The sequence below is a fragment of the Phacochoerus africanus genome, chromosome 6 (genome assembly GCF_016906955.1).
Source record: "Phacochoerus africanus isolate WHEZ1 chromosome 6, ROS_Pafr_v1, whole genome shotgun sequence".
Taxonomy (NCBI): Eukaryota; Metazoa; Chordata; class Mammalia; order Artiodactyla; family Suidae; genus Phacochoerus; species Phacochoerus africanus.
The window spans coordinates 33,448,388-33,472,357 of record NC_062549.1 but is presented as its reverse complement, the minus strand read 5'-3'; the positions used below and the strand labels follow the sequence as shown (position 1 = coordinate 33,472,357).

At 40.3% G+C, this 23,970-nt stretch overlaps 1 protein-coding gene across 22 annotated transcripts in view; it reads left to right on the top strand.

Moving 5' to 3' along the window:
• Window positions 1-4,833: 4,833 nt before the first annotated feature.
• Window positions 4,834-23,970, top strand: part of RIMS2 (regulating synaptic membrane exocytosis 2) — a 621,959-nt gene continuing 602,822 nt past the window's right edge. For 17 of the 22 annotated variants that reach the window (XM_047783459.1, XM_047783448.1, XM_047783463.1 and 14 more), the window contains exon 1: window positions 4,834-5,278. In XM_047783459.1, the coding sequence (XP_047639415.1) occupies window positions 5,103-5,278 (176 nt within the window). In that variant the 5' untranslated portion in view covers window positions 4,834-5,102. The remainder of the gene's footprint in view (window positions 5,279-23,970) is intronic. The other 5 variants (XM_047783441.1, XM_047783436.1, XM_047783439.1 and 2 more) reach the window with 1 other exon arrangement.

The window sequence follows — 23,970 nt, the reverse complement described above, 5'->3', positions numbered from 1 at the left end:
CCCTCTTTTGAGGCTGCTGTTTCCTTTTCTCCCATCCAACTTAAACCAGTGATGACAGATTCTCTCCCTAGAAATTCATTCAACAAGTATTTGTTGGAATACCTACCATGTACTGTCCTAGGTGCTTGGGATATATTAGTAAAAATCCTACTCTGTCCTTGTGCTTCTGTTCCCATGGGGGAAGTTAATGATAAACATAGTAAGCTGGGATCTTATTCAGCTTGGAATAAAAGTAGAGTTGGAGAGTGGCAAGAACTGCTATGGAAAAAAGACAAGGCAGGCTAAGGTAAAGGAGATTGGAGTGCCCGGAGGAGCAGGAGGGGCAGGCTGGAGTATTAACTAAGCAGAAATTTGAAGAAGAGGAGTCAGCCAAGTGAATATCTTGGTCAACAGTGTTTTGGGCAGAAAGAACAACTAGAGGAAAGCCTACAAGAAAGTAGAGTAGTAGATGAGGTCAGAGAGGTTAAATGGGACCTGTAGGCTGTTTAAGGAGTTTAGCTCTGATGGAGATAAGTGGGATTTTGACCAGTGGAGTTGTATGATCTGACTAATGTTTTAGGAGGCTTTTTCTTTATGCTGCGGTGCGAAAAGACTGTAGAGCCACAAGGATAGAAGCAGGGAGATCTGTTGGGAGAAACTGTAGAAATGCCAACCATCTATGTATGTTCCTGTGCAGCAGGAGATTGTAATGATTCCAAGAGTTGTGAGGCAGCCAGATTATTTTAGTAGAGTACTGAGTCCTCAGTAGATTCTAGTGATGTGATTATTTTATGATTTTAGTTTACCTCTACCTCCTATAGCTTATTTAGTAGAGTACAAGAAATTAGTCATTTACTTAACATGTGAAAATGAAAGTCCACAGACTTACAGGCTTCACAAACTTATGTTCCTACAGGAACAAAGAAAGGACTTGGATTTATTTTGGAGCTTAAGGAGGTTGTGGCCTGTCGAGACCTTGCGAATTCAATGATGAAGATGGCTAGTTACTTCTAAAGCTAAAGAAGAACAATGCATTTTCAACTCAACTTAGCTGTGTTCATATGTTTGAAGGACATGCTCAAGTAAAACATGATGCCATACAGGATATAGTGAGATGCGCTAAACATTTTAGGTAAAACACTAAACCAGAATAGACAAAACACTTCTCTGTTTTTATTGTACTAAGATCAAAAGATAAAGATCTTTGGAAGGTATTTTACTTTTCGTTCTCAGCATAGCAATCGTACTTTAAATTGGGCCTACTTCTTTGAAAAATAGCCCATTTCAAATTCTACGGCATATATTATGTTCTATCTATATGTCATATAAATACTGTGGCAAATTTATATTGTGAAAAGGTGTTGAATCAGGGTAGATGATTTTAAGATACTTCCACTGCCGAGGATTCCCTTTAATAGGAAAAACACATGTAGTTTGTAGTAAAGAAATGTAAAAAGGAAACACGCTCTGCTTTATTCAGTCCTGTAAGAATTCAGGTGTCCCAGTGATACCAGAGCTCCTGCATATTGAATTTCATATGCTGGTGATGTCTCCAGGCTTGTGAGAGGTGGTAGGGCACCAGGAGACACAGCCGCAAGCTCCCAGCATGCTATGTCATTAGAAGAAAACAGTGCATGGCCCAGGGTGTGACTCTATTGTGAGGGAAGCCAAAATTGTCCAATTTGGACAACCTCTTTTAATCCACATTTTTATGTACTCAAAATAACTATGCTATTTTAGCCTCAGGGTAGTCTGTTTCTACTTGGGTTGATAGTTGGCTGGAAAGTGGAGTTGGTGTTACTTCTTCAAATCTGGCTCAGAAATAGCTGAATAAGGTAGAGTGTTCCACCCATTCTTTTTGTCTTTAGTTCTGTTCTCCTCTCTTTTAAAGGAGCTTTTAGGGTATTTTAGTGAGTTAGGGTTTCCTAGGCTAAAGGCACATATATATATATTTACTGGTACTTGCCATGATTGGAAAGAAAAGTGCAGATGTTACTTAAAAACGTAACAGTTCAATTTTAGGTAAAAAAAAAAAAAGAAAACTCAGACTCTCTAGAAGTGTTTTTTTTTGGTTTTCCACTTCCCAGTTTCTTCTCCATTATGCTTTAATAAAATTTTTAAAAAATTTTTTATTTATCTTTTTTGCTTTTTAGGGCTGTACCTGCGGCATATGGAGGTTCCCAGGCTAGAGGGCCAATCAAAGCTACAGCTGCCAGCCACGGGCACAGCCACAGCCACAGCAATGCAGGATCTGAGCCACGTCTGTGATCTACACCACAGCTCATGGCAATGCCAGATCCTTAACCAACTGAGAGAGGCCAGGTCGAACCTGCAACATCTTGGTTCCTAGTTGGATTCGTTTCTGCTGCACCACAACGGCAACTCCCCCCCGCCTTTTTTTTTAAATGCACATAGTGTAGTTCCCAACCTTTGCTACGTATTATCCACTTGAGTAATTTTCAAAATATACTCATGACCAGGGTCCTAACCCCAGAGACTGATTCATTCCATCTAGGGCTAGACAAATACAGGTGGTATTTTAAAAAAAGTGACCCAGGTAATTTTAATGTGCAGCCAGGGTTTCAAATTGGAGTAAAAATATCTAAGTTCTAGTTGCAGTGCTGCCATTTACTAGCTGGTTGATTTCAGTCCTCTATTTCCCATAGCGTGATGGAAGCTGGATTAGAGATTTATAAAAATTTTCTAACTCTGCAACAAAAGTACATAAATTGGGATTCATATGATCCATCAAATTAACTCCAAATAGATGAAAATGAATTATTTGGAGAGTTTGATTTAAAGCAGGTGACTAATATAAATAAATAAAAGCAGTTAAGTAAACGTCTCCCTCCCAATTACAAGGCATGGGAGAAAAGAAACATAAGAAATTTATGCTTAGAAATCACAAGAGACTTTATCTTCAGCTCTCTTAAATTGGGAGCTAGTCAGATGGTACCTGGGGAACAGGGGGAGGAGGGAGGGAGTTTACTACACACCAAGAAGATAAATATATTACAAACCCCAAAGGCCTTACACTACTCATCAGACCATAATCTGGCCTGGTACCAAACAGAGCGAGTGTGGGAGGCAGGGTAGGGTTGTGCACATATACGTGTACCCCTGCCCCCAACCCTGTGTTTCACTGAGCATACAGAGATCAGGCAGAAAAAGGGGGTGATCCCTGGATACCCCCTCCAACTCTGCCCCTCCCAGCCAGCAACCTGTTCCACCCCACCCAGAAGGTTGTCAGGGCGGGGCTCAGTCCCACCAATAACACAAGGCAGCCACTGTCAGTCTCCAGGAGTTGCTTTTCTGTCCAGTCTCAACCACTTTCATCTTACCTATTCCGTCCCTAGGCTCTTTGAAAACCAGACTCTGACACTAACCTGACAAATTCTCTAGCCTAGGCCAGCCAATAAGGACCAAAGGGACCGAAGCCCTTGGACCAAGCACTGGTTTATCTTCACTCATCGGTTGATTCTTAGTCCTTTCGCCATCACACTCACAGCTTCTTGTCTCCTCATCCTCACACCTCTCCCCGACAAACTCTAACTCCCCCGAGCTCACCTCCCCACTTCTCAAAGCTCTCCTACGCCCTCCCAGAATTTCCTAATCCCACCCAGCGCCGGGTCCCAGGTCCTCGACAGCACCGGCGCTCCCCGCTCGAGCTTACACTCTCCCCCCTTCCAGAACCCCGCCCAAGACAGCTCCGGAGTCCCTGTACGCGCTCGCACACTTTCACCTCCAGCCCCGTGCACACCTTTACAAAATCCTGGGAGCCCTCACTCCCGGGTCACACCTGATCTTTGGACGCGACACGCCCAGGCGCCAGGCCCCAGACTCCTAGTCTTTTACCTCCCACCTGACCCACAGGGCGCCCCATCCACCTCAGCTCATACTCTTTCCCCACTCCCAGCTCCACCGCACCGGCTCACACGCTCATTCTCCACACCCCCGCCCTTGAAACTCCCTCTCCCTGCCTCTGCCTCGCTCACAGTCCCGCCCCCCCCCCCCCCCCCCGCGTCAAAGATCACTCGGGAGCGGTGGCCGCCGCCCGCGGGGCGTCCGCCGTACCCGGGCCTCAGCGGCCGGGAGGTGACGCGGCCCCCGCGGGAGGAGCTGGGGAGGCGGAGGGGCGGAGGAGGCGCGGGCGGCGGCACCGAGCGGCGGCGGCAGCAGCGGCGCAAGGAGCTGGCCCTCGGCGCGCGCTCCGCGGACCCAAGGGGCGCCGGCGGAGGGACCCCCACCGGGCGCGTGATGAAGAAGGACCGGCGTCCGACCCTGCTGCACCTTGGCGCTCACTAGGATTCGGGCGTTGGCAGCCGCGGGGCCCTGGCCTCGGGACTCTCCGCCGCTAGCCCCGAGCATCCCCTCTCTGCTTTCGCTTCCCCGCTCTAGCCTGGAGGGGTCTCTGCCAGCTGTCCCCTGCCCCACAGCCCTCTCTCCGTTGTTTCTGGAGGGGGTCTCCCTCCGTGGCGCCGGGAGCCCTGTGACGCGTCAGCTGGCGGGACGGCTGAGCTGCTTCTCAGAAATTAGCTCTTGCTTCCTCACTCTCCGCTCGCTCCCGCCTCGGTACCCCTCCGGCTCGCAGGACACTGCCTCCCGGCGCTCCCAGCGAGTTCCCGGGACTCAGCCGGGGGGCCGGGTCGCAGCCACCCCTTTCTCCTCTCGGGCGGCGCGCGCACCCCTGCCCCGCCGCGGCCGGACACACTCGGGCCCCGGCCCGCGCGCCGCCCTCCCGCTCGCTCCCTCCAGTCACCCCACCCTTAGCCGTCCCCGCCACCTTACTCCACCACCCTCCCCCGCCGCTCCGCGCACTTGGCGTCCCGGCCCGGCCCCCCACTCCTCTCTCCAAATCGCTCACTTGCCAGCCCTACGCCCCCGGGAAGAAGAAACGTTTCCCGGAGCGCACTCTTCAGCCCTCCCTACCCCGACGCTCGCCCTCCCCTCCCCCCGCTCTTTCTATCTTGGGGGAGGGGGGCTGTCGCCTCGGATTGAAGGCCATTGATTTGTATGTATTTGTCCCAGCGCCGGAGGCTGCCCCAGCCGCCCGCGCGGGTGCCGCCGCCGCCGCCAGTGGAGTTGCCTCCCTGCTTCCCTAGAGTGGTTGAGCTCCACCAAACATGTCGGCTCCTGTCGGGCCGCGGGGCCGCCCGGCTCCCAACCCGGCGGCCTCTCAGACGCCTCTGCAGCCTGAGATGCCGGACCTCAGCCACCTCACGGAGGAGGAGAGGAAAATCATCCTGGCCGTCATGGATCGGCAGAAGAAAGAAGAGGAGAAGGAGCAATCGGTGCTCAAGTAAGAACCTGGCTCCATCTTCCCGCCTCCCTCTCTGTCCTCCGCCCCCTCGGCCGCTGCCCTGCGGCCGCCTGCGCGCCCCGGATCACCGCCCTCCCTCCCGCCGGCTGCGCCTGGGCCACGAGGGCTGCGGCCAGCGCCGGCCGCCGGGGTTGCTTTCTGGGTGTCGGAGCGCGGGGGTGTGTGCCGGGAGGGAAGGGCGCCGAGGCTGGCCGAAGTGAGGGTGGCGAGCCCTTGGGCGTTGTAATTTCCCCTGGCGTTCTTCCTGCTTTCCCCGCGGGCCATTTCGGCTCCGGGGTCCCGGCGGGGCTGGGGCTGAACTCAGGCTCAGTGCGTCCCTTCTCCATTCTCGTCGCCCCCGCGAGGAGACAGTGACTGGGGCAAGGAATCCAATATGGCGGTGCACAGGTGCTCCCCGGCCGGGACCCGGGCGAAGGAGCGCCGGCCGGGGATGAGGGCGCCGCTGGGGGCCCCTCGTCCCTGTCCCCCCAGGGCGGCTCTGCCCTCACCGCAGAGAAGAGCAGAGCTGCCGATGGTCGCCTCGGGCAGGAGGGCGGCGGTACGGTTAGGGGCCTAAGTTCTGTCGCGTCTCCGGTGGGTGTGCTGCCGCCGCCATCTTCCAGCCCCTCCCCCTCGGCGGGTTCTAACACCCCGCACTCTGCTGCTCTTCCTGTTTGCAACTAGTAAATCTGTTTAATCCTGAAGGGACTCCAGACTCTCCCATCACTGCGGTTTGGGTTGCTTCCTATCTTGTGAAGTCCTACTATTTGTGCTCATAGTCTAGGCAGTCGGGATTTTGCCGAGGGTGGGAGAATGAAACAGTTTAGCGTCTGTGTAACTTCAGCACCAGGGAACTGTCCAGACAGATATCTGTGGCTTTGAGACTCCTTTTCTTGTCAGTCTAGCAAAGAGATTTGTTTTTGTCGGTTTGCTTTTAAATGTTTTGTGATTATCTGATTTCTCAGTCACTGTGTGAAAGAGATTGTGCGAAGTTGTGTAACCTTTTCAGTGTTTTTCCAACTCAACTCTTTCATTTTTGCTTGAAATGCATTACTCATTGACTTGTTCGGTTTATATGCCACAGTTCTTTTGCGTGTTATAAAATATGCTTTTCCTGTATTCTCCACAGAAGCACACAATTGAAAGTGTAGAGTTCCTTTGGGACGGAACTAATGCACCGACCTCTAATCACGTAAATTTTAAAAACAGGTTGTTGAATTCAGTATTCTTTAGCACTTAACAAAGACGCAATTTTCTGTCTATACATACATATTTCCATATTTTAATGCAAAATACTACTTTAAATACTACAACAAACCTATAAAATATCTTTACAAAAAAATTACCAGTTCTCAAAAAATGTTGAAGGACTAAGAGAGCAAATGTGTTCCTAACATACTAACTGAAATAAGAATTGCTTCTTCAGAGCTAATTTCTGGGTTTGAGTACTTGTTTGAGAATGTGATTTATTAGTAGGCTTGGAAAATGAAAAATGATGAAGAGATTTACGTAGCTTATTTCAACTAATGGAAAAAGAAACCATTATTTTTAAAAGCTTTTTGAACATACACTTAACTTTACTTAAATTTGCTATTATACTAACAATGTCAGACTTGTCTCTCTTTAGTGATGGCCATTTAGTTCCATGTTAACATTTATTCTGAGAGGTGGTCATGGGCAGAGAGAAATTCAAATTCTTGTCTGCTGCCTTTTAACAACTATGTTTAAAAATAGTTTACTATGTAAAAAAATGAAACTATTGGATGAAAATATTTTTGCATGGTCTGTGATCATATTCATATTAAGTATTCATACAAAGTGGAGTGTGCATACCCAAGGGCATTATAAGATGGTGTATTAGAGTACAGGAAGAAAATAATAAAAACTTTTTAGTGAGATATTTTTAGTGAGAGATGTGAGTAATCAAAACTGATTGTGACCACTACAGTATTCTCTCTTCTTAGGAGCCTGAGAAATTAAAAACTAATTATATTTAATCATTAGCAATTTCTTCAAAGCCCAGCTTACTCTGGAAGTCTTTTTTTTTTTTTTTGATCTTTTTGCTTTTTCTAGGGCCGCTTCCGCGGCATATGGAGATTCCCAGGCTAGGGGTCTAATCGGAACCAACCATAGCCACCGGCCTACGCCAGAGCCACAGCAATGCCAGATCAGAGCCGCATCTGCAACCTCCACCACAGCTCACGGCAACGCCGGATCCTTAACCCACCGAGCAAGGCCAGGGATCGAACCCTCAACCTCATGGTTCCTAGTCGGATTTGTTAACCACTGCACCACGATGGGAACTCCTGGAAGTCTTTAGTCACTATCAAGTAATACCATTTTATGAGTAAGATATTAGGATATTTGAAGCATTTTTATATCTCAATAGATCCTTCAATAGATCAGTAATTACTTTTTTAATACTTACATGAATTCCTTTAACAGTTTTAGTTTGGATACCTCAGCCTATCAGTTAAAATCTATAATGTCCTTTTACTGATAGCTTTTAAGCTTTGTCTTTTAAAACTGTAAACTTCTTGAGGGCAAGAATAAAAATGTACCCTCTTTGGAGTTTGCTTCTCCAGTGAAAGAAGATGATGAGTAAAAATTTCCATGATCGATAAGGTAATAGTTTAGTTTAACATAGGTAAGCAGTTCTAATGTTTTTTAATAATTCAGTTTTAAAAAGTACTTTCCAAAGTCAATTTGTAAACTTCTTTATTTAATAAATACATACAGACAGTACAAAATTTCTTACCTATTTCCCCTAGCCAGAAGGAACTGCTGCTGCCAGCTTATTGTGTACTCTTCTAGAAATACTCTATGCAGAAGAGTAGATATGTGTGTATATTAGATATTGTGTGTATATAGATATGTATGTGTGTGCATGCACAAGTATGGATGTGTATGTGTTAAACACAGTGTGTCCTCCAGTTTATTTTTAGGAGATCAGTTCCACACCGGTTAATATGTATCTGCCTAATACATTATTTTATTTTATTATTTATTTTTTGTCTTTTTAGGGCTGCACCTGTGGCATATGGAGGTTCCTAGGCTAGGGGTCGAATTGGAGCTGTAGCTGCCAGCCTACACCACAGCCACAGCAATGAGGGATCCAAGCTGCATCTGCGACCTACACCACAGCTCATGGCAACACCAGATCCTTAACCCACTGAGTGAGCTCAGGAATGGAAACTGCGTCCTCATGGATGCTAGTCAGATTTGTTTTCACTGAGCCACTATATAAACTGCCTAATTTATTTTAATGGCTGCGTAATATCCCATTTTTTGAATGTTCTGTAATTTCTTTAATACTGAATTTTTAGATAGCCGTATTTTTAGATATTTTAGTTGATTCTGATTGCTTTGCCATTAGAAATAACACTGTGATAAATATATTTGTGCATATATAATTTCCCACATGTGTGAGTATATCTTTGGAATAAATTCCTAGAAATGGAATTGTTTGGTTAAAAGGTCATAGTATATAATCTTTATATTTTTATAATATATAAAAAATAAATTTTAATAAGTATCACCACATTAACTTTCATAGAGGAAATACGCATAGGTGATATGTACTAGAGAGATTTTCACACATCCTTGCTTACTCAGTATGTGATGGTCTTGCCAGTATTTTGAGGAAGAATATGCCATTCTCAATTTAATTTCAGTTTTCTTATTATGAGTGAGGTTGAGAGCCTTTTATTTTTATTTAGGGCCTTTTGTATTTCTTTTTCTCTTGGTCATTTTTAGTGATTTGTAGAAACTCTTTGTCATTTGTTTTATCCCCTTGTTTATGCCTTTTTTTTTTTACTAGTCAGAATTCAAAAAATGTATTTAAATTTATTACTTTTTGTTATATGGCTTTTTGCTTAAAATGAACTTCCTCATTCTAATATTTAAAATACTACATATTTTTTTCTTATAGTTAAAAGAAATTTTAAAAATATGGCATGTCAGATAAGTGATACAGTTTAATCATGAAGACTTTTAAATAAAAATCATTATTTTAAGAGTTCCCACTGTGGCTCAACGGAAATGAGTCTGACTAGCGTCCATGAGGACGCAGATTTGATCCCTGGCCCCGTTCAGTAGATTAAGCATCCAGTGTTGCCATGAGCTGTGGTATAGGTAGCAGACATAGCTTGGACTCTGCATTGCTCTGGCTGTGGTGTAGGCCGGCTGTTATAGCTCCAATTTGACCCCTAGCCTGGGAACCTCCATATGCCATGAGTGTGGCCCTAAAAAAACCAAAAAACAAACAAACAAAAAAATCATTATTTTACATGTGCATAACCATGGTTATTGCCAAAACTTAAAAATCTATAGATTTTTAAGGATTCAAAATGCATCCTAAAAAAATGATTGGCATTTTATGAGAAAGTAACTAATAAATTCTTTATATATATTCTATATTTTAAAGTAACTAGGACAATTAAGTAATATATTTTTGTTGACAATATATATCAATAAAAAATTGATTATGCAGTGTGATTAAAGAGAGAGGTAGTACAGGCAAGTGTGATGGACCAGATAGATTTTGACTTGAAACATTTCTAATTAATAACTGTAAGGTCTTGCTTACATTATTAAACTTTGAGTCCATGTTTCCTTATCTGTGTTATACCTACCTTGAAGGATTTTTAAGTTTCCTGGCACAAGTAGGTGTATAGTGAATAGTTGTTATTAACTGATTATAGACAGATGTCCTAAACTTTAATATAGTATTCCTGGGTGAAATTTCCCCCCTCTCTTTTTTTTTGGGAAATTCTTTTCCTTGTCCCCTGGGAAGTCAAAATATGCCTCAAGGACTTTTAGGTGATTTCATTATTTGTCTGGAAGGCCAGGCATGAGGAGAGGAAAGGTGACAAATTGGAAGCAGTTTCCTCAGCAGAAACCATCATTAGGGAGTCTAATAATTAAGGTGTAGCAGTGAAAAAAATACTGACAGTATGTTATTGGTTATTGGTAAGATTTTTGATTGTCCCAGATGTATATGAGGGAACTGACTTTTGGATATTACTTTGTTCTTAAATTTGCCTTGGTTAGTTTTTCACTCTATGAGTAAATCAAAATATGCATTTCCTTTCTTATTTATATTATATATGAGAACTCAGAGAATCTTAGGTTAATCTAATTCTGAAGCATAGTTGCACAGCTTTGAATGCTCATCTCCTTTCTTTCGCTCCTCAAATACATACAATTTTTGTATGCCTGTCTCTTTCTCATCCTCTGGCCTTAGCTTCAAATTTGTCTCCTTAGAGAGCTCTTTCCTGACATGCTTTCTTAAGTAGGTTCTCTCCTTTATTCATTCTTTTTTTTTTTTTTTTGGTCTTTTTAGGGCTGTACCTCTGGCATATGGAAGTTCCCAGGCTAGGAGTCTAATCACAGGTGCTCCTGCCAGCCTAAACCACAGCCACAGCAAAGTGGGATCCGAGCCATGTCTGTGACCTACAGCACAGCTCACGGCAATGCTGGATCCTTAACCCACTGAGTAAGGCCATGGATCGAATCTGCCTGGATACTAGTCAGATTCATTTCCACTAAGCCATGATGGGAACTCCTCCTGTATTTATTCTTTATTATTTTTCCAGTTATGTTTATTAAAGTTTACAAGTTCTTTGTTTATTGTCTGACTATTCTGCTAGATTATATACTCCCAGAGAGCAGACACCATGTTTGTTTTGTTTATCATTTCAGCATTAGCTGCTGCTCTAACACAATGCCCTATACACTGTAGTACTCAACAGTGTTAATGGTGTGAATGAATGACACATTGGGAATTAAATACTTATTTAGAAATTAAATGTCCATTTAAATAGTACTTATTTTCAAGGTAAAATTCCATGATCTAAAAGAAAAACTTTTGCCTAGGTAGCAGTGACCTTGTTTCTGAAATCAAATGTAATATTTAAGTATATGTCCAATTTTACTTATTTTACTGGAAACAAACAGTATTTTTGTATGATTGCAATTCATCTTCTTTTGGACTAAGAGCATTTTTTTTTATTAGAAACCAGAAGAATATTGTGATATATCATTTTTTCACTTAAGGAATATTGCAAATTAGATATTTTGCAGAATTTCTTGGTGGCCTAGTGGTTAAGGATCCCATGTTGTAGTGCTGTAGTTCTGGTTTGATTCCCTGATCAGGGAACTTCCACATGCTGTGGACATGGCCAAAATTTTATTTTTTGCTTTAAAAATTATTTGCTTTTCAAAATTAATCAATTTAAAACTATTATTTACTTTTAAACCATTTGCAAATTTCCAGAGTGTGTAGCAGAGCTGAATGGTAAGGAATGACAGAATATGTTGGATAGAAATAATTCATTTCCTGCAGAAACAGGCAGTCTAAGCCCAACTATAATCATATGAACACATAAAAATGTAAAGTATTATGAAAAAACATGGTAAAGATGTTTTTAGTATATTATAACCATAGTAAAAAAATGTTGGACTAATCTAGTGAGTAGTCTGTTGTCTCTTTGGTATTGTTTGAAGACGTCTTAAAGTTTATCCTTTAAAAGTCTCTAGAAATTTCACTCCTATATATTAGATATTAGAGGCTGGAGATACTTTTATATTCTCTAGTCATCAAGGAAATGCAGATATCTCTGGGTGTTAAAACCCATTTTATCCATTATCAGCTATATAGTAAGGAACTCACTATAAGAACTGTGACAAACCAGAATAAAATATTGCATATTATGTGCTAGGAGACCACCCGGGCACAGTATATTATGGATATAGTCATACAAGAGGAGCATGTGATCCATTTTTAGGGAGTTGACCTATAGGCTGAGTCTCAAAGAATGAGTAGATAAGAGCTGGGCAGAGGAGAATATTCCAAACAACTACTAAAACTCCCATGTCTCTCTCTCCCCAAACCTTTCATTTGTCAAAGAGAGGCTGGGAAAGGTCAAGAAATTCACTTCAAGTGGTTCAGGTGGTCTGGGGCATAGGGTTTAAATAGACTTGAATCAATATAGGAGACTGGAGAGATGACAAGGGTCAGAGTTTGAAAGATTTTATGTGCTATTCTTTAGATTTGGATTTAATCCTGAAGGCAGTAGGGAGTCTGGGAGGGATTTTAAGCAGCGGCACAATATAATCATATTTTGTTGCAAAAAACCCCCTATTCTTACAAGTATAATGGGTTGATGAGAATATGTAATGCTAGAAACAAGAGCAGTAGTTAGGAGACTCTACTACCAGGTAATAAATGATGAAGATATGAAATAAGTCAGACATGGTGGAGGTAGAGAGGCAGGACAGATTTTGAAAAATTTAGGAGCCAAATGGTCAGGCTTTGACAGTGTGTGTCTAAAGGGTGAGTAATCTCTTATGATTCCTCACTTGCTCAACTGTCTGCTGGTTGTCACTCTCTAAATCTGTCTAGTTTCAGGACCAGTGTTCTCTTGAGAGGGCGGTGGGGAAGTGGCTTCTTTTATTATTTTAGTTATTCTAAAGAGTTTATAATATGAATGTATTAGAAGTGACCACAACTTGGGATATAGTGAGGGCAGTAGTAACAAGGGCAAAAAGGGAGGAAGGAGAGAAGGCAAAGAGAAAAGTCAGGACTATTCAAATCCATTCATAATTGGAAGGGACTCTACTAAATATCTTACTTTATAAAACTTTTTTCTACTGGGTATATTAATACCATGTAATCTTTCCAGAGCTCCAAGTCTATCTTCCTTTTATTGAACATTCCTTCCTTCCATGGACAATTTAGTCTCAATGAATTTCTCACCATCTGGTTTTGTTTCCGTCTTTAGGTATTTAAAAATATTATAAAATCTTTATTATATATGTTAGATTTAACTAGGACAAATTTCCTTTTTTGTATATATTTCTACATCACTTCTAAGGAAATTCTGGAATATGAGTGTATTTTAGGAAAATATAGAGAGATTAGCCACGGAAATGACATGTTGCAGTTGATGAAGACTCTGTTCCTCTTTATATGAGCTTACTCAATTATTGGAGAATTTCAAAAAGTGTTTTATTGTGAAAGAGAGATAAATTTTGTTAGAGTTTTTTTTTTTTTTTGTCTTTTGTCTTTTCAGGGCCGCACTCGTGGCATATCGAGGTTCCCAGGCTAGGGTCCACCAGGAGCTACAGCTGCTGACCTACGCCACAGCTGCAGCAACTCGAGATCCAAGCCATGTCTGTGACCTACACCACAGCTCATGGCAATGCCAGATCCTTAACCCACTGAGTGAGGGCAGGGATCAAACCCGCATCCTCATGGATGCTAGTTGGGTTCGTTAACCACCGAGCTATGATGGGAACTCCCAATTTTGTTGGATTTTTTTGATGGGAAGTTCTAGAAGTAGGATTAGAGGTAGGGTTATAGAAGAGGAAAAGCTGAGGACAGATTTAGACCAGGAGTGATATTGTTTCACCTACTTTCTCTCTAGAATTGTTACCAAAGAAATGGTAGGCAACTAGATAGTATAAATTGGGCTAAGAATATACCACTTTTGTAGTTTATATATTATGAACATTATTATATCTATATGCACATCAAAAAGCTCTAATTTGTATTTTCCGTAGTACATAGTGCTAGCTAAATGCCTTTTTAAGGCATTTAGAATTGAGAATTTAAAAGAGTTTATACTTTATAAACATTTAATATTTTTATGTAACACATAATTTTAGGTTCTGCTAAACACAGGTTCTGGACCTTTAGGCATAGAAGGAAGATGGAATTCTCTGGGGGTTCAGCATTTTTTTCTTCTAGCAAAGCTCACATTTAGCTGGAAAGGAAACACTTAGTTTGATGTATCCCACAGCTAGGCTTCTGGGATGCTAAAACTAGGAAAAAAGGATACACCAAACAATATAGTAGATAAGTAGAATCCCTACAATGTTAATTGGTGGTTGATGCTTTGGTATTGTTCAGTTGACAGAAGGAGATGATGCTCATTTCCATCTTGTTTTGTTAGCATATGAAGTGTGTCTTAAAATTATTGTAGTGGTTTGCTTCTCAGATACATACATGAAGAATCTGTTTCATCCCATGTCACATCACTCATAATTCTTTTGACCAAAAACTGAAATAATTAATTGTTTTTATTGGCTGCACCCTTGGCATGCCTAAGTTCTGAACCCATGCCACGGCAGTGACCTGAGCCACTGCAGTGACAATGCCAGATACTTAACCAGCTGAGCCATATGGAAACTCCAAATTAATGTTTGTATTAGCACACATTTTTTTTTCCTGTTAAAAATGAATTTTGTGGGGAGTTCCCTAGGGGCCTGGTGGGTTTAAGGGGATCTGATGTTGTCACTGCTGTGCCTTGGGTCGCTACTGTGGCATGGGTTCAGCCCCTGGTCTGGGAACGTCTGCATGCTGCATGGCAAAAAAAAAAAAAAAAGAATTTTATGGTACAGGTAGCTAGGTTTTCATCCAAGATTTATATTCCTCTTTTATATAGTTGTTACTATGCAGCTGCTGTCTAGCCCTGGACTACCTTTTCCAGCTCTTCTTATGTTTAGGTAGGTTCATATAATTGGGTTCTGGCTGATGGCTATTCCCCGGTCCTATTAGAGTTTACATGAATAAGAGATTCACTTCTGTGTTAAGTCACTGTGATCTTGGGGGTATATCTATTACTGTGACTAACATCACCTTATCTAACACAAATTCTCTTATTACTTGTTATTTATTTAACTTTGGGAAATTTTTAACATACCTGCTCTAGTTGAATCCAGAAGTACTTCTGTGGTGCTGAATTCCAGTATAGGCTGATCTCTCTTCAATGATTGTCTGGTCTAAGCCAACCTAAGTGTTAACTCAGTCATAGGATTCTTGAATATATCAGAAAGTGTCTTTTCCATCTGCTTGGTGACTACTGGGCTGTACCCCAATTGGTGATTTGTTGTTGATGGTTCCATAAACTACATAATATTGTATCTTGACAGAGACACTTGTGCTGGAAGCTAATATAGCATATAGACTTGAGACAGAAAAATTCACCATGTATAGATCCATTTTAGAAGAAATTGAAGCCTCATGTTAGAAGCTTTGCAGGTTAAAGGCTAATGGTTAAACTCTATCTTCAAACTAAAGGTTAGGAATGAATTTTATAAGACCAGGGGAAATATAGTTGAATGTTGTGGTACTTTATCACTACATGTTACATATTTTTCCATTCACCCTTCCGGATCTACTCTACTTTTTTCCCCAACTTTGCTGTGTACTATAGGAGGCTGACCTCTGTGGATTGCACCAGCAGGCTCCCTTGTTCTCTGACCTCCAGATGGGTTCTGTCGATGTGAGACTTTGGCAGATTGGATGGAAGGAGAATGAGGTCAGGTTAGTTCTTCCCAGGCTTCCTCCATACCAGTCTGGTGGCCCTCTTAGTATAGCTATTTTCTTTTGATTCTGGAAATTGCTTTCCATTGTTGCTAGCCCTTGTTCTGTACTGCCCTTTGTTGGTTTCCTTAAACCCAGCCCACACCTTTGTAAAACAGTCTCTTTATTAAACTCTCCTTAGTTACTCAGTTTGAATATGCCATCTGTTTCCTGACAGGACTCAGACTGATACACTGTAGTTAAGTAAAATTTATTGGGATTATGAATGTGAATGGATCATGACTAGGTATTCACAACTCACTTCCTTCTGCATAACCACAGTAATTTTTTTTTTACAATTCCCCATCTGTGTCATGTTCTTTAACTCTTTGATTATGTACTTCCTCTTACTCTTTACCTGATATGCTGTTTTGTTCCCAGCTCCACTACTGTGAAGATACATGTCTTTGATTCATTTCCACCAGTTGTGTTTGTCCTTTCAATTTCCATAGCATTTTGTAAATAATTACTTTATAATGTTTCTGATATTCAATATTAGTTACTAATCTCCCTGCTTTTCTTAGTATAAGTGGTTTCTTTGACGTCATGGACCAAGTTTTAATCATCTTTTTATGCTCAGGGTAGTACCAGGCACATAATTGTCGGTCAATAAACATTTGTTAATAAAACCTGTTGGTAATAGGAGTCATTCTAATTTCCTTCCTCTTCCTCAGCCCTCATATATAATCAGTTACCAAATCCTGTCATTATTATCTCCCAGTTATCTTTGAAATCTGTCTCTTTCTATCTTCATTGTCACTGCATTGTTTCATGCCTTTATTATATTTTCCTTAATTATTCATTTCTAAATAGGGATGTTTACTTCAGATTCACTCCCCTAATCCACCCTCTGTAATAGTACAGCACTAATCACAAATCTATCTTAATGTCCTAAAGATTCTTTAGTGTTTCCCCATTGCATTTATGACATAGTCTAAACTTCTGAGTATGTCATAGAAGTCCCTTTGTGATGTTTTCTCAATCTTTATATCCTATATCCTGGTAGTCTCTTATGAGCACTGCCTGTTTTGATTGTATCAAACTATTAAGTGAATTATTTATTTATTTATTTATTTAATCATCTGTCTGTAGTTTAGCATATACTGTTCTCTTTGACTGGAAAGCCCTTACCACTTTTCTCTGGCAAAGTCCTACTATTTCTTAACTGAGATTCATCTTAGGTTTCTAGCCTTTTGAAAACTGGGTTATTTAGGTGACTCTCTTTGTGCTCTCATAACTCTTATTATATACTTCTGTTATAACTCTTATAAATTAATACTCAATAGGCAACATTTATTGAATCCTTACTATGCTTTTACTGTGCTATATTGTATGTATCTGATTCAGCCACTACAACAGCCTTATGAGATAGTTATTATTTTCCTCAGTTTTACAGATGACACAAAAATGAAGACTCAAATTACATGCTCAAGAGTTTGCAGGAGGCAGCCAAGATTTAAATTTAAGCAGTTGTATTCCAGAAACTTGCACTCTTAATAACCACACTTTATTATGTTATTGTTGACTTCTTCCTCTTTTCTAACAGATTGTAGAGAAAGGACAGTGTTCCCAGTGGTTGGTATACTGTAAGTGGATATAAATGTTTTTTGTTTCTTTTTTTGGTCTTTTTAGCACTGCACCCTTGGCATATGGATGTTCCCAGTGAGGGGTCAAATTGGAGCTGTCACCACCGGCCTATGCCACAGCCACAGCAACGCCGGATCTGAACTACTTCTGGAACCTACACCACAGCTCACGGCAATGCCAGAGCCTGAAGCCACTGAGCGAGGTCAGGGAGCAAACCCGTGTCCTCATGGATACTAGTCGGGTTCGAGTGGAAGCAAATCTGACTAGTATCCATGAGGATGCAGGTTCAATCTCTGGCCTCGCTCAGTGGGTTCAGGCTCCGGCATTGCCGTGAGCTGTGGTGTAGGTCACAGATGTGGCTCAGATCCGGTGTTGCTGTGGCTGTGGCGTAGGCCAGTGCCTACAGCTCTGATTTGACCCCTCGCCTGGGAACTTCCATGTGCCATAGGTGTGGCCCTAAAAATATTAAAAAAAAAAAAAAAGAAAAGAAAAAAGATTCACTTCTGCCGATCCAGGATGGGAACTCCATAAATGTTTTTTTTTGAATGAATGATTAAATCTGGCACTGCCTAAATTATAGAGTGGATAACTGTTAATACCTCAAGAAATGATTATCTTTAAGATTTAGTGGTCACATTTGTAAGAAGTTTATTTTTACTTCTCTTCGACATGAGAGCTATTGGTTATGGCGCATGGTATTAAATTAACAATCAAGTAGTGGGCAACAAATGAAAACAGTGACAACAAAATGTGTTTAATAAGTGCTACATTTTCCATTACAAAACTTTTTATTTAATAAACATTTATTCAAGGATGTGAGAGATTAAGCCACCTTTTGCTGGTGCACTAGTATGCAATTTTTTTTTCTTGCTGTTGTGTTGAGTATTTTTCTCTTTGAAATAGTAGTTAGCAGAGTTCCTGTGGTGATGCAGCGGAAACGAATCCTACTAGGAACCATGATTTTAAGGGTTCTATCCCTTGCCTTGCTCAGTGGGTTAAGGATCTGGCCTTCCCATGAGCTGTGAGGTAGTTCGAAGACGTGGCTTGGATCTGTTGTGTTGCTGTGGCTCTGGTGTAGGCTGGCAGTTACAGCTCTAATTATTCCCCTAGTCTGGGAACCTCCATATGCTACAGGTGTGGCCCTAAAAAGACCAAAAAAAAAAAAAAAGAAAGAAAGAAAGAAAGAAAGAAAGAAAGAAAGAAATAGTAGTTAGCATTTTAGAAAATTCCACCAACAAAAAAATTCCTTGGCTAATAAATAATAATGGTGGTATTGCAAGAGTAGGAAGCTTTGAGAACAAAGCATCTTTATTAAGACCACATTTAATGTCTAGAATATGAGGTGATGAAGTTAATTTCTAGATAATAAAGAATATTAGTATATGATCAGTGACCGCTCTTCAAAAATGTTAACAAAGTTGAGCTAAAGAAATAAACCAGAAAGTGTATATAATAGCTGTTTCATTTGAGGTAATCTATGGCTAAGATTAAGTCAAAGAGGCTTTGCTCTACCTATACCTAATGTTTAATTTCTTAAAAAATTTCCCCCTTTTGAAAAAAAAATTCCGCCTTTTGAGTTATCTTCTTAGAGTAAAATGCCAGTATATTTTTGATGGTATAATAATGAGAGCTTAGAGTACCACTAGACATATGTTGTTGTGGTATCATAGGTTGTCTTATCTGAGATCTGAAAAGGAATATGTGAAACTGAAGACTGGTGTTCAATTTTCGTCTTAAACCTGTTCCATATAGGGTTTTCTTTGAATTTGAATATATTTCTAGACTTGTAGCAGAAACTAAAGGAGAGAACTAACATTTCTTCATTGTCTGCTATGTACTAGAATCACCTCAGTGTGTGTATCTGTAAAATGAGGATAACAACACCTACCTCAAGCTATTATGAGGATTGAGTTACATTTGTAAAGCCTTTTGAAGAATTCCTAGCAGATAATAAACACTGTATAAATGTTAAATAAATAAATTAAAAAAGGAAAGCACTGATGACTACAGAGAATATGAATCTAGTTTATCTTTAATAAATACTTTTATGAATATTGTATACAGTATTTTAATACCTGTTGAAAGGGCATTGCTACTTTCTTTAATAAAATAAGACCTAGATCTTCCAGGGTTATAAATAGTATCCTGTGTATTAGTTTTCTATTACTAACAAACTTAAAATAACACAAATTTATTATCTTATAGTTCTGTAGGTCAGAAGTCTGACATGGGTCACACTGGACTAAAAAGAACCGGCTGTGTTTCTTTCTCAAAGCTGGAGGGGGGATGATTTCCTATTCATTTATATTGTTTAAAGAATTTTGTTCTTTGACATTATGGGACTGAGATCCTCATGTCCTTCCTGACTGTCAGCTGAATGCTCTTCTGACTTCCCAGAGACCTCTCTGTAGCCTTAAACATTAGCCACCTACATCTCAGAATCAGCAATGGGGCATTGAATTCTTCTCATGATGCCATCTCTCTGACATGACCCTTCTTCTGTTACTGCTCTTTCTGCCCACAGCTGGGAAAGATTTTTCTCTTTAAAAATCTTTAATATGGCTTGATTGGGTCCACCCAGATATTCCAGAGTAATCTTCCCATCTTAATCACATCTATAAACTTCCTTTTGCCATGTAAGGATACATATATTCATGTTCCTGGGATTAGAATGTGAACACTTTTAGGGGGCCATTATTCTTCTTACATTTCTTTAGTGAGTGTCACTAGAAATAAGTTTGGACTTTTTTTTTTTTTTTGGTCTTTTTGCCTTTTCTAGGGCCGCACCTGAGGCACATGGAGGTTCCCAGAGTAGGGGTCTAATCGGAGCTGTAGCTGCTGGCCTACACCAGAGCCACAGCAACGCGGGATCCGAGCCACGTCTGCAACCTACACCACAGCTCACCGCAATGCTGGATCCTTAACCCACTGAGTGAGGCCAGGGATCGAACCCACAACCTTATGGTTCCTAGTCGGATTTGTTAACCACTGAGCCATGATGGGAACTCCAAGTTTGGACATTTTAAAAATAAAGTACACATTGAGCTACTCTTATTTTTAAAAATGTATTTTGTATTCAGAGACACAAATTCTAGAATCATATCTCTGAAATAATATTTTACAATATACTCTTCCATAGATTTAAAATATTTTATTGCCTTCAAGTTACTGCCAATCTGCTCTTCGCTTTTCATTTATTTAATAGTTTCCTCTTGAATTAAAATATTGGTCTAACTGGAAGTGGGGTTGGGATGGGGACAAGCAGTACTAATTATTCTTGTTTCTGTATATAAAAACCCTTTAAGTGCTTTTCCTAAGTAGTCATTTTAGTTAATAATTGGATTTATTTTTATAGATCGAGGAATAAATAATTTTGGCATGTGATTAACATAGTGAAGAGTTCTTGAAGGCTTTCCAGATGCAGCATTTTAATTATCTGATGGTCATTGTAGAAGACTTAGTATAAACTTTATATTGAAGCATGAGTAAATAAAGATTTAGATTTAACCTTTTGACAAGAAAATGGTTTTTCTTGGCATGCTTGATTGAAGAGCCGTTTCTTATCTCACATTAAGTATACTTTCATGTGTTATTTTTCTTTCTTGTAATTTTTAGCCAAGAAGTCTGATTTAATAAAAAGATATAGTAAGGATCCAGTGTTGCCGTGAGCTGTGGTGTAGGTCGCAGATTTGGCTCCGATTAGACCCCTAGCCTGGGAACCTCCATATACCATGGGTGTGGCCCTAAAAAGTCAGAAAAAAGAAAAGAAAAGAGAAAAGTCATAGTATATATTAGGATTTAAATTTTATGTCAGTGTTTAAAATATAATCAATTGTTTTAACTTTGGTATATAAAACATTAAAGGTAGCTATGAAATAGCTAGGAAAAGAATATAGTTCAGGGTTGTCTTTCAAAATTACTAACACAAATTCATGTTGCAGCATATAGTTTTTTATGCACTGGGGTACACTAGCTATCAGAATCCAGTCTTGCGACAGAAACTACAGTAATAATTTGAACAGGGGCATTTTAATATAAAGGATTATTAACTCATAGCAGAGAGCAACCTCCCTTTTTTAGAGCTGAGGCTGAGAATTCATGGAAGGAATACACTTGGAAGAGGCCTCTTTTCCAATGGTTAAGACTGCAATTCAGCTTTTGTTGGAGGGTGTACACTGTCTTTTTGAGCTGCCACAGGCTGGGGCAGGCAAGCAAGGAATCATCTGTGATGGTGTGGTGAGGCTTGTTGAGAAGCTGGCTGGAGTGCTCAGGAAACTCACTGGGAAGACCTATCTGGGTGTTCTCCAGACTCGTTGGGATATTGCCTGTTGGGATGCTGCTAAAATTTCTAGAAAGATGCCTGCTGGGGTACTGGTGAAATGTACTATGAAGGTTAGTGCCACTGGGTATCCTGTAAGCTCCTGTCAGGCACGCATCATAGTAAAAACAGCAAAACACCCAGAACCAGAAAGAGAAACCTCTTCTTCCTTTTGCTCTGGCTCCCTCTACTGACGAAACTTAACACTGTGCCCACTGCTAAGGGAGAAATGATTACGGAGTCCAGATCCAGTTATCACCAAGCTGGGCAGAGAAGGGTAGATTTGGAGCTGAGAGGCAGTACACTTATAAATTTACAGTAGACTTTGATATCTCCAAATATCAGAAGCTTAAAAATAATATAGGTTTTTAAAAATTTTTCATGCTATATGATTTTTCTGGGTCATTTGTGTCTTTTTTTTTTTTTTTGTAGTTAAAGTATAGTCGATTTACAGTGTTGTGCCAATTTTTGCTGTATGGCAAAACGACCCAGTCATACATATATATACATTCCCTGTCATATTATCTTCCATCTTGGTCTGTCCACAGAGACTGGATATAGTTACTTGTGCTATGCAGCAGGATCTCATTGCTTATGCATTCTAAATGTGAGAGTTTGCATCTACTAACCTATTTGGGGTCTTTGTGTTGTTCTGGGACACAAGCTGATGGAGAAGCTCTCAGAAACATTGAGAACAGTTGAAGAGGGAGACTGGTGAATCACAAGTTGTCTCAACTATTTTGCAGAACAGATACTGACTCACAGACTTTGAAAAACTTACGGTTTCCAAAGGAGACAGTTTGGGGGGTGGGGGGATGTGCTTGGGGTGTGGGATGGAAATACTATAAAAATGGATTGTGATGATCATTGTACAGCTATAAATGTAATAAATTCATTTAGTAATTAAAAAAAAAGTTGCCTCAAAATTTCCTTTCAGATAAATGTATATAATTTCTGCTTGCATTTCACTCACCATAACCAGTTACATGACATGTCTAACTCAGAGTAGAAAAGAACAATCCTACCATGGATAGAGGGAGAATCAGAAATATTTGTTGAAAAATACCACTACCACAAGATTGATAGGATTGATATTAGAAACTTTGTCAATGCCTGGGATAATTTTTTGTATGATTTTTATTTTTTTCCATTATATCTGGTTTACAATGTTCTCTCAGTTTTCTGCTGTACAACAAGGTGACCCAGTCACACATACTTATATACATTCTTTTTTCTCACATTATCATTTTCCTTCATAAGTGACTAGATATAGTTCCCAGTGCTATACAGCAGGATCTCATTGCTTATTCATTCCAAAGGCAATAGTCTGCATCTATTAACCCCAAATTCCCAATCCATCCTGCTCCCTTCCTCTCCCCCTTTGCAACCACGAGTCTGTTCTCCAAGTCTATGATTTTCTTTTCTGTGGAAAGGTTCATTTGTGCCATATATTAGATTCCAGATATAAGTGATATCCTATGGTATTTGTCTTTCTCTTTCTGACTTACTTCACTTAATATGAGAGTCCCTAGTTCCATCCATGTCGCTGCAAATGGGATTATCGTGTTCTTTTTTTATGGCTGAATAGTATTCCATTGTGTATATATACCACATCTTCTTAATCCATTCACCTGTTGATGGACATTTAGGTTGTTTCCATGTCTTGGCTATTGTGAATAGTGCTGCAGTGAACATGCAGATGCATGTGTCTTTTTCAAGGAAAATTTTGTCTGGATACATGCCCAAGAGTGGGATTGCTGGGTCAGTTGTTCTATTTGCTTTGTAATTTTATGAATTTTAGTGAAAAATAATGTCAACATAAAAATTGGTGGTGCTCTTAACTTCTGGGTCAGTGACCTCAAATCTGACAGTGAGCTTATTCATTTGTGTAAAACAGGGAGGCTGAAACAGATTTAAGCAGCAGGAAATATTTTTTGAAGATTAGGTACAAGCAGGCTTTATTTTTAACTTTTTGTATTAAAAATTTCATATTAACTTGTGCTTATGTGATATTACATGAAATATGACATGTATTTTTATGCAAAGAAAGTTTTTTTCATTTATAGTCAGTATTAGGGAATAAAAAACAAGATTTAGCTATCCGGATTAGAGTCCTGGCTCCATCATTTACAAGCTATGTTATCTTAAAGAAGTCACTAAAGCTCCCTAAACTCTGTAAGTGGAAATTGAAAACACAGGTCCAAAATTCCTTAACTGAAACTTGTGGTGCCAGATGTGTTTTAGAATTGAGATAACGTGGATTTTAGAAATGTAAAAGTACACATACCATATAAATGTGTAACTCTTAGTAGTGTCAGGACAGCAGTCCCTAAGCAAACACATTTATGTTTCTCCAATAAAACATGAATATTTGCAAGTGGGTTAAATAAAGATGATATATAGCTTCATGCTAGTTCA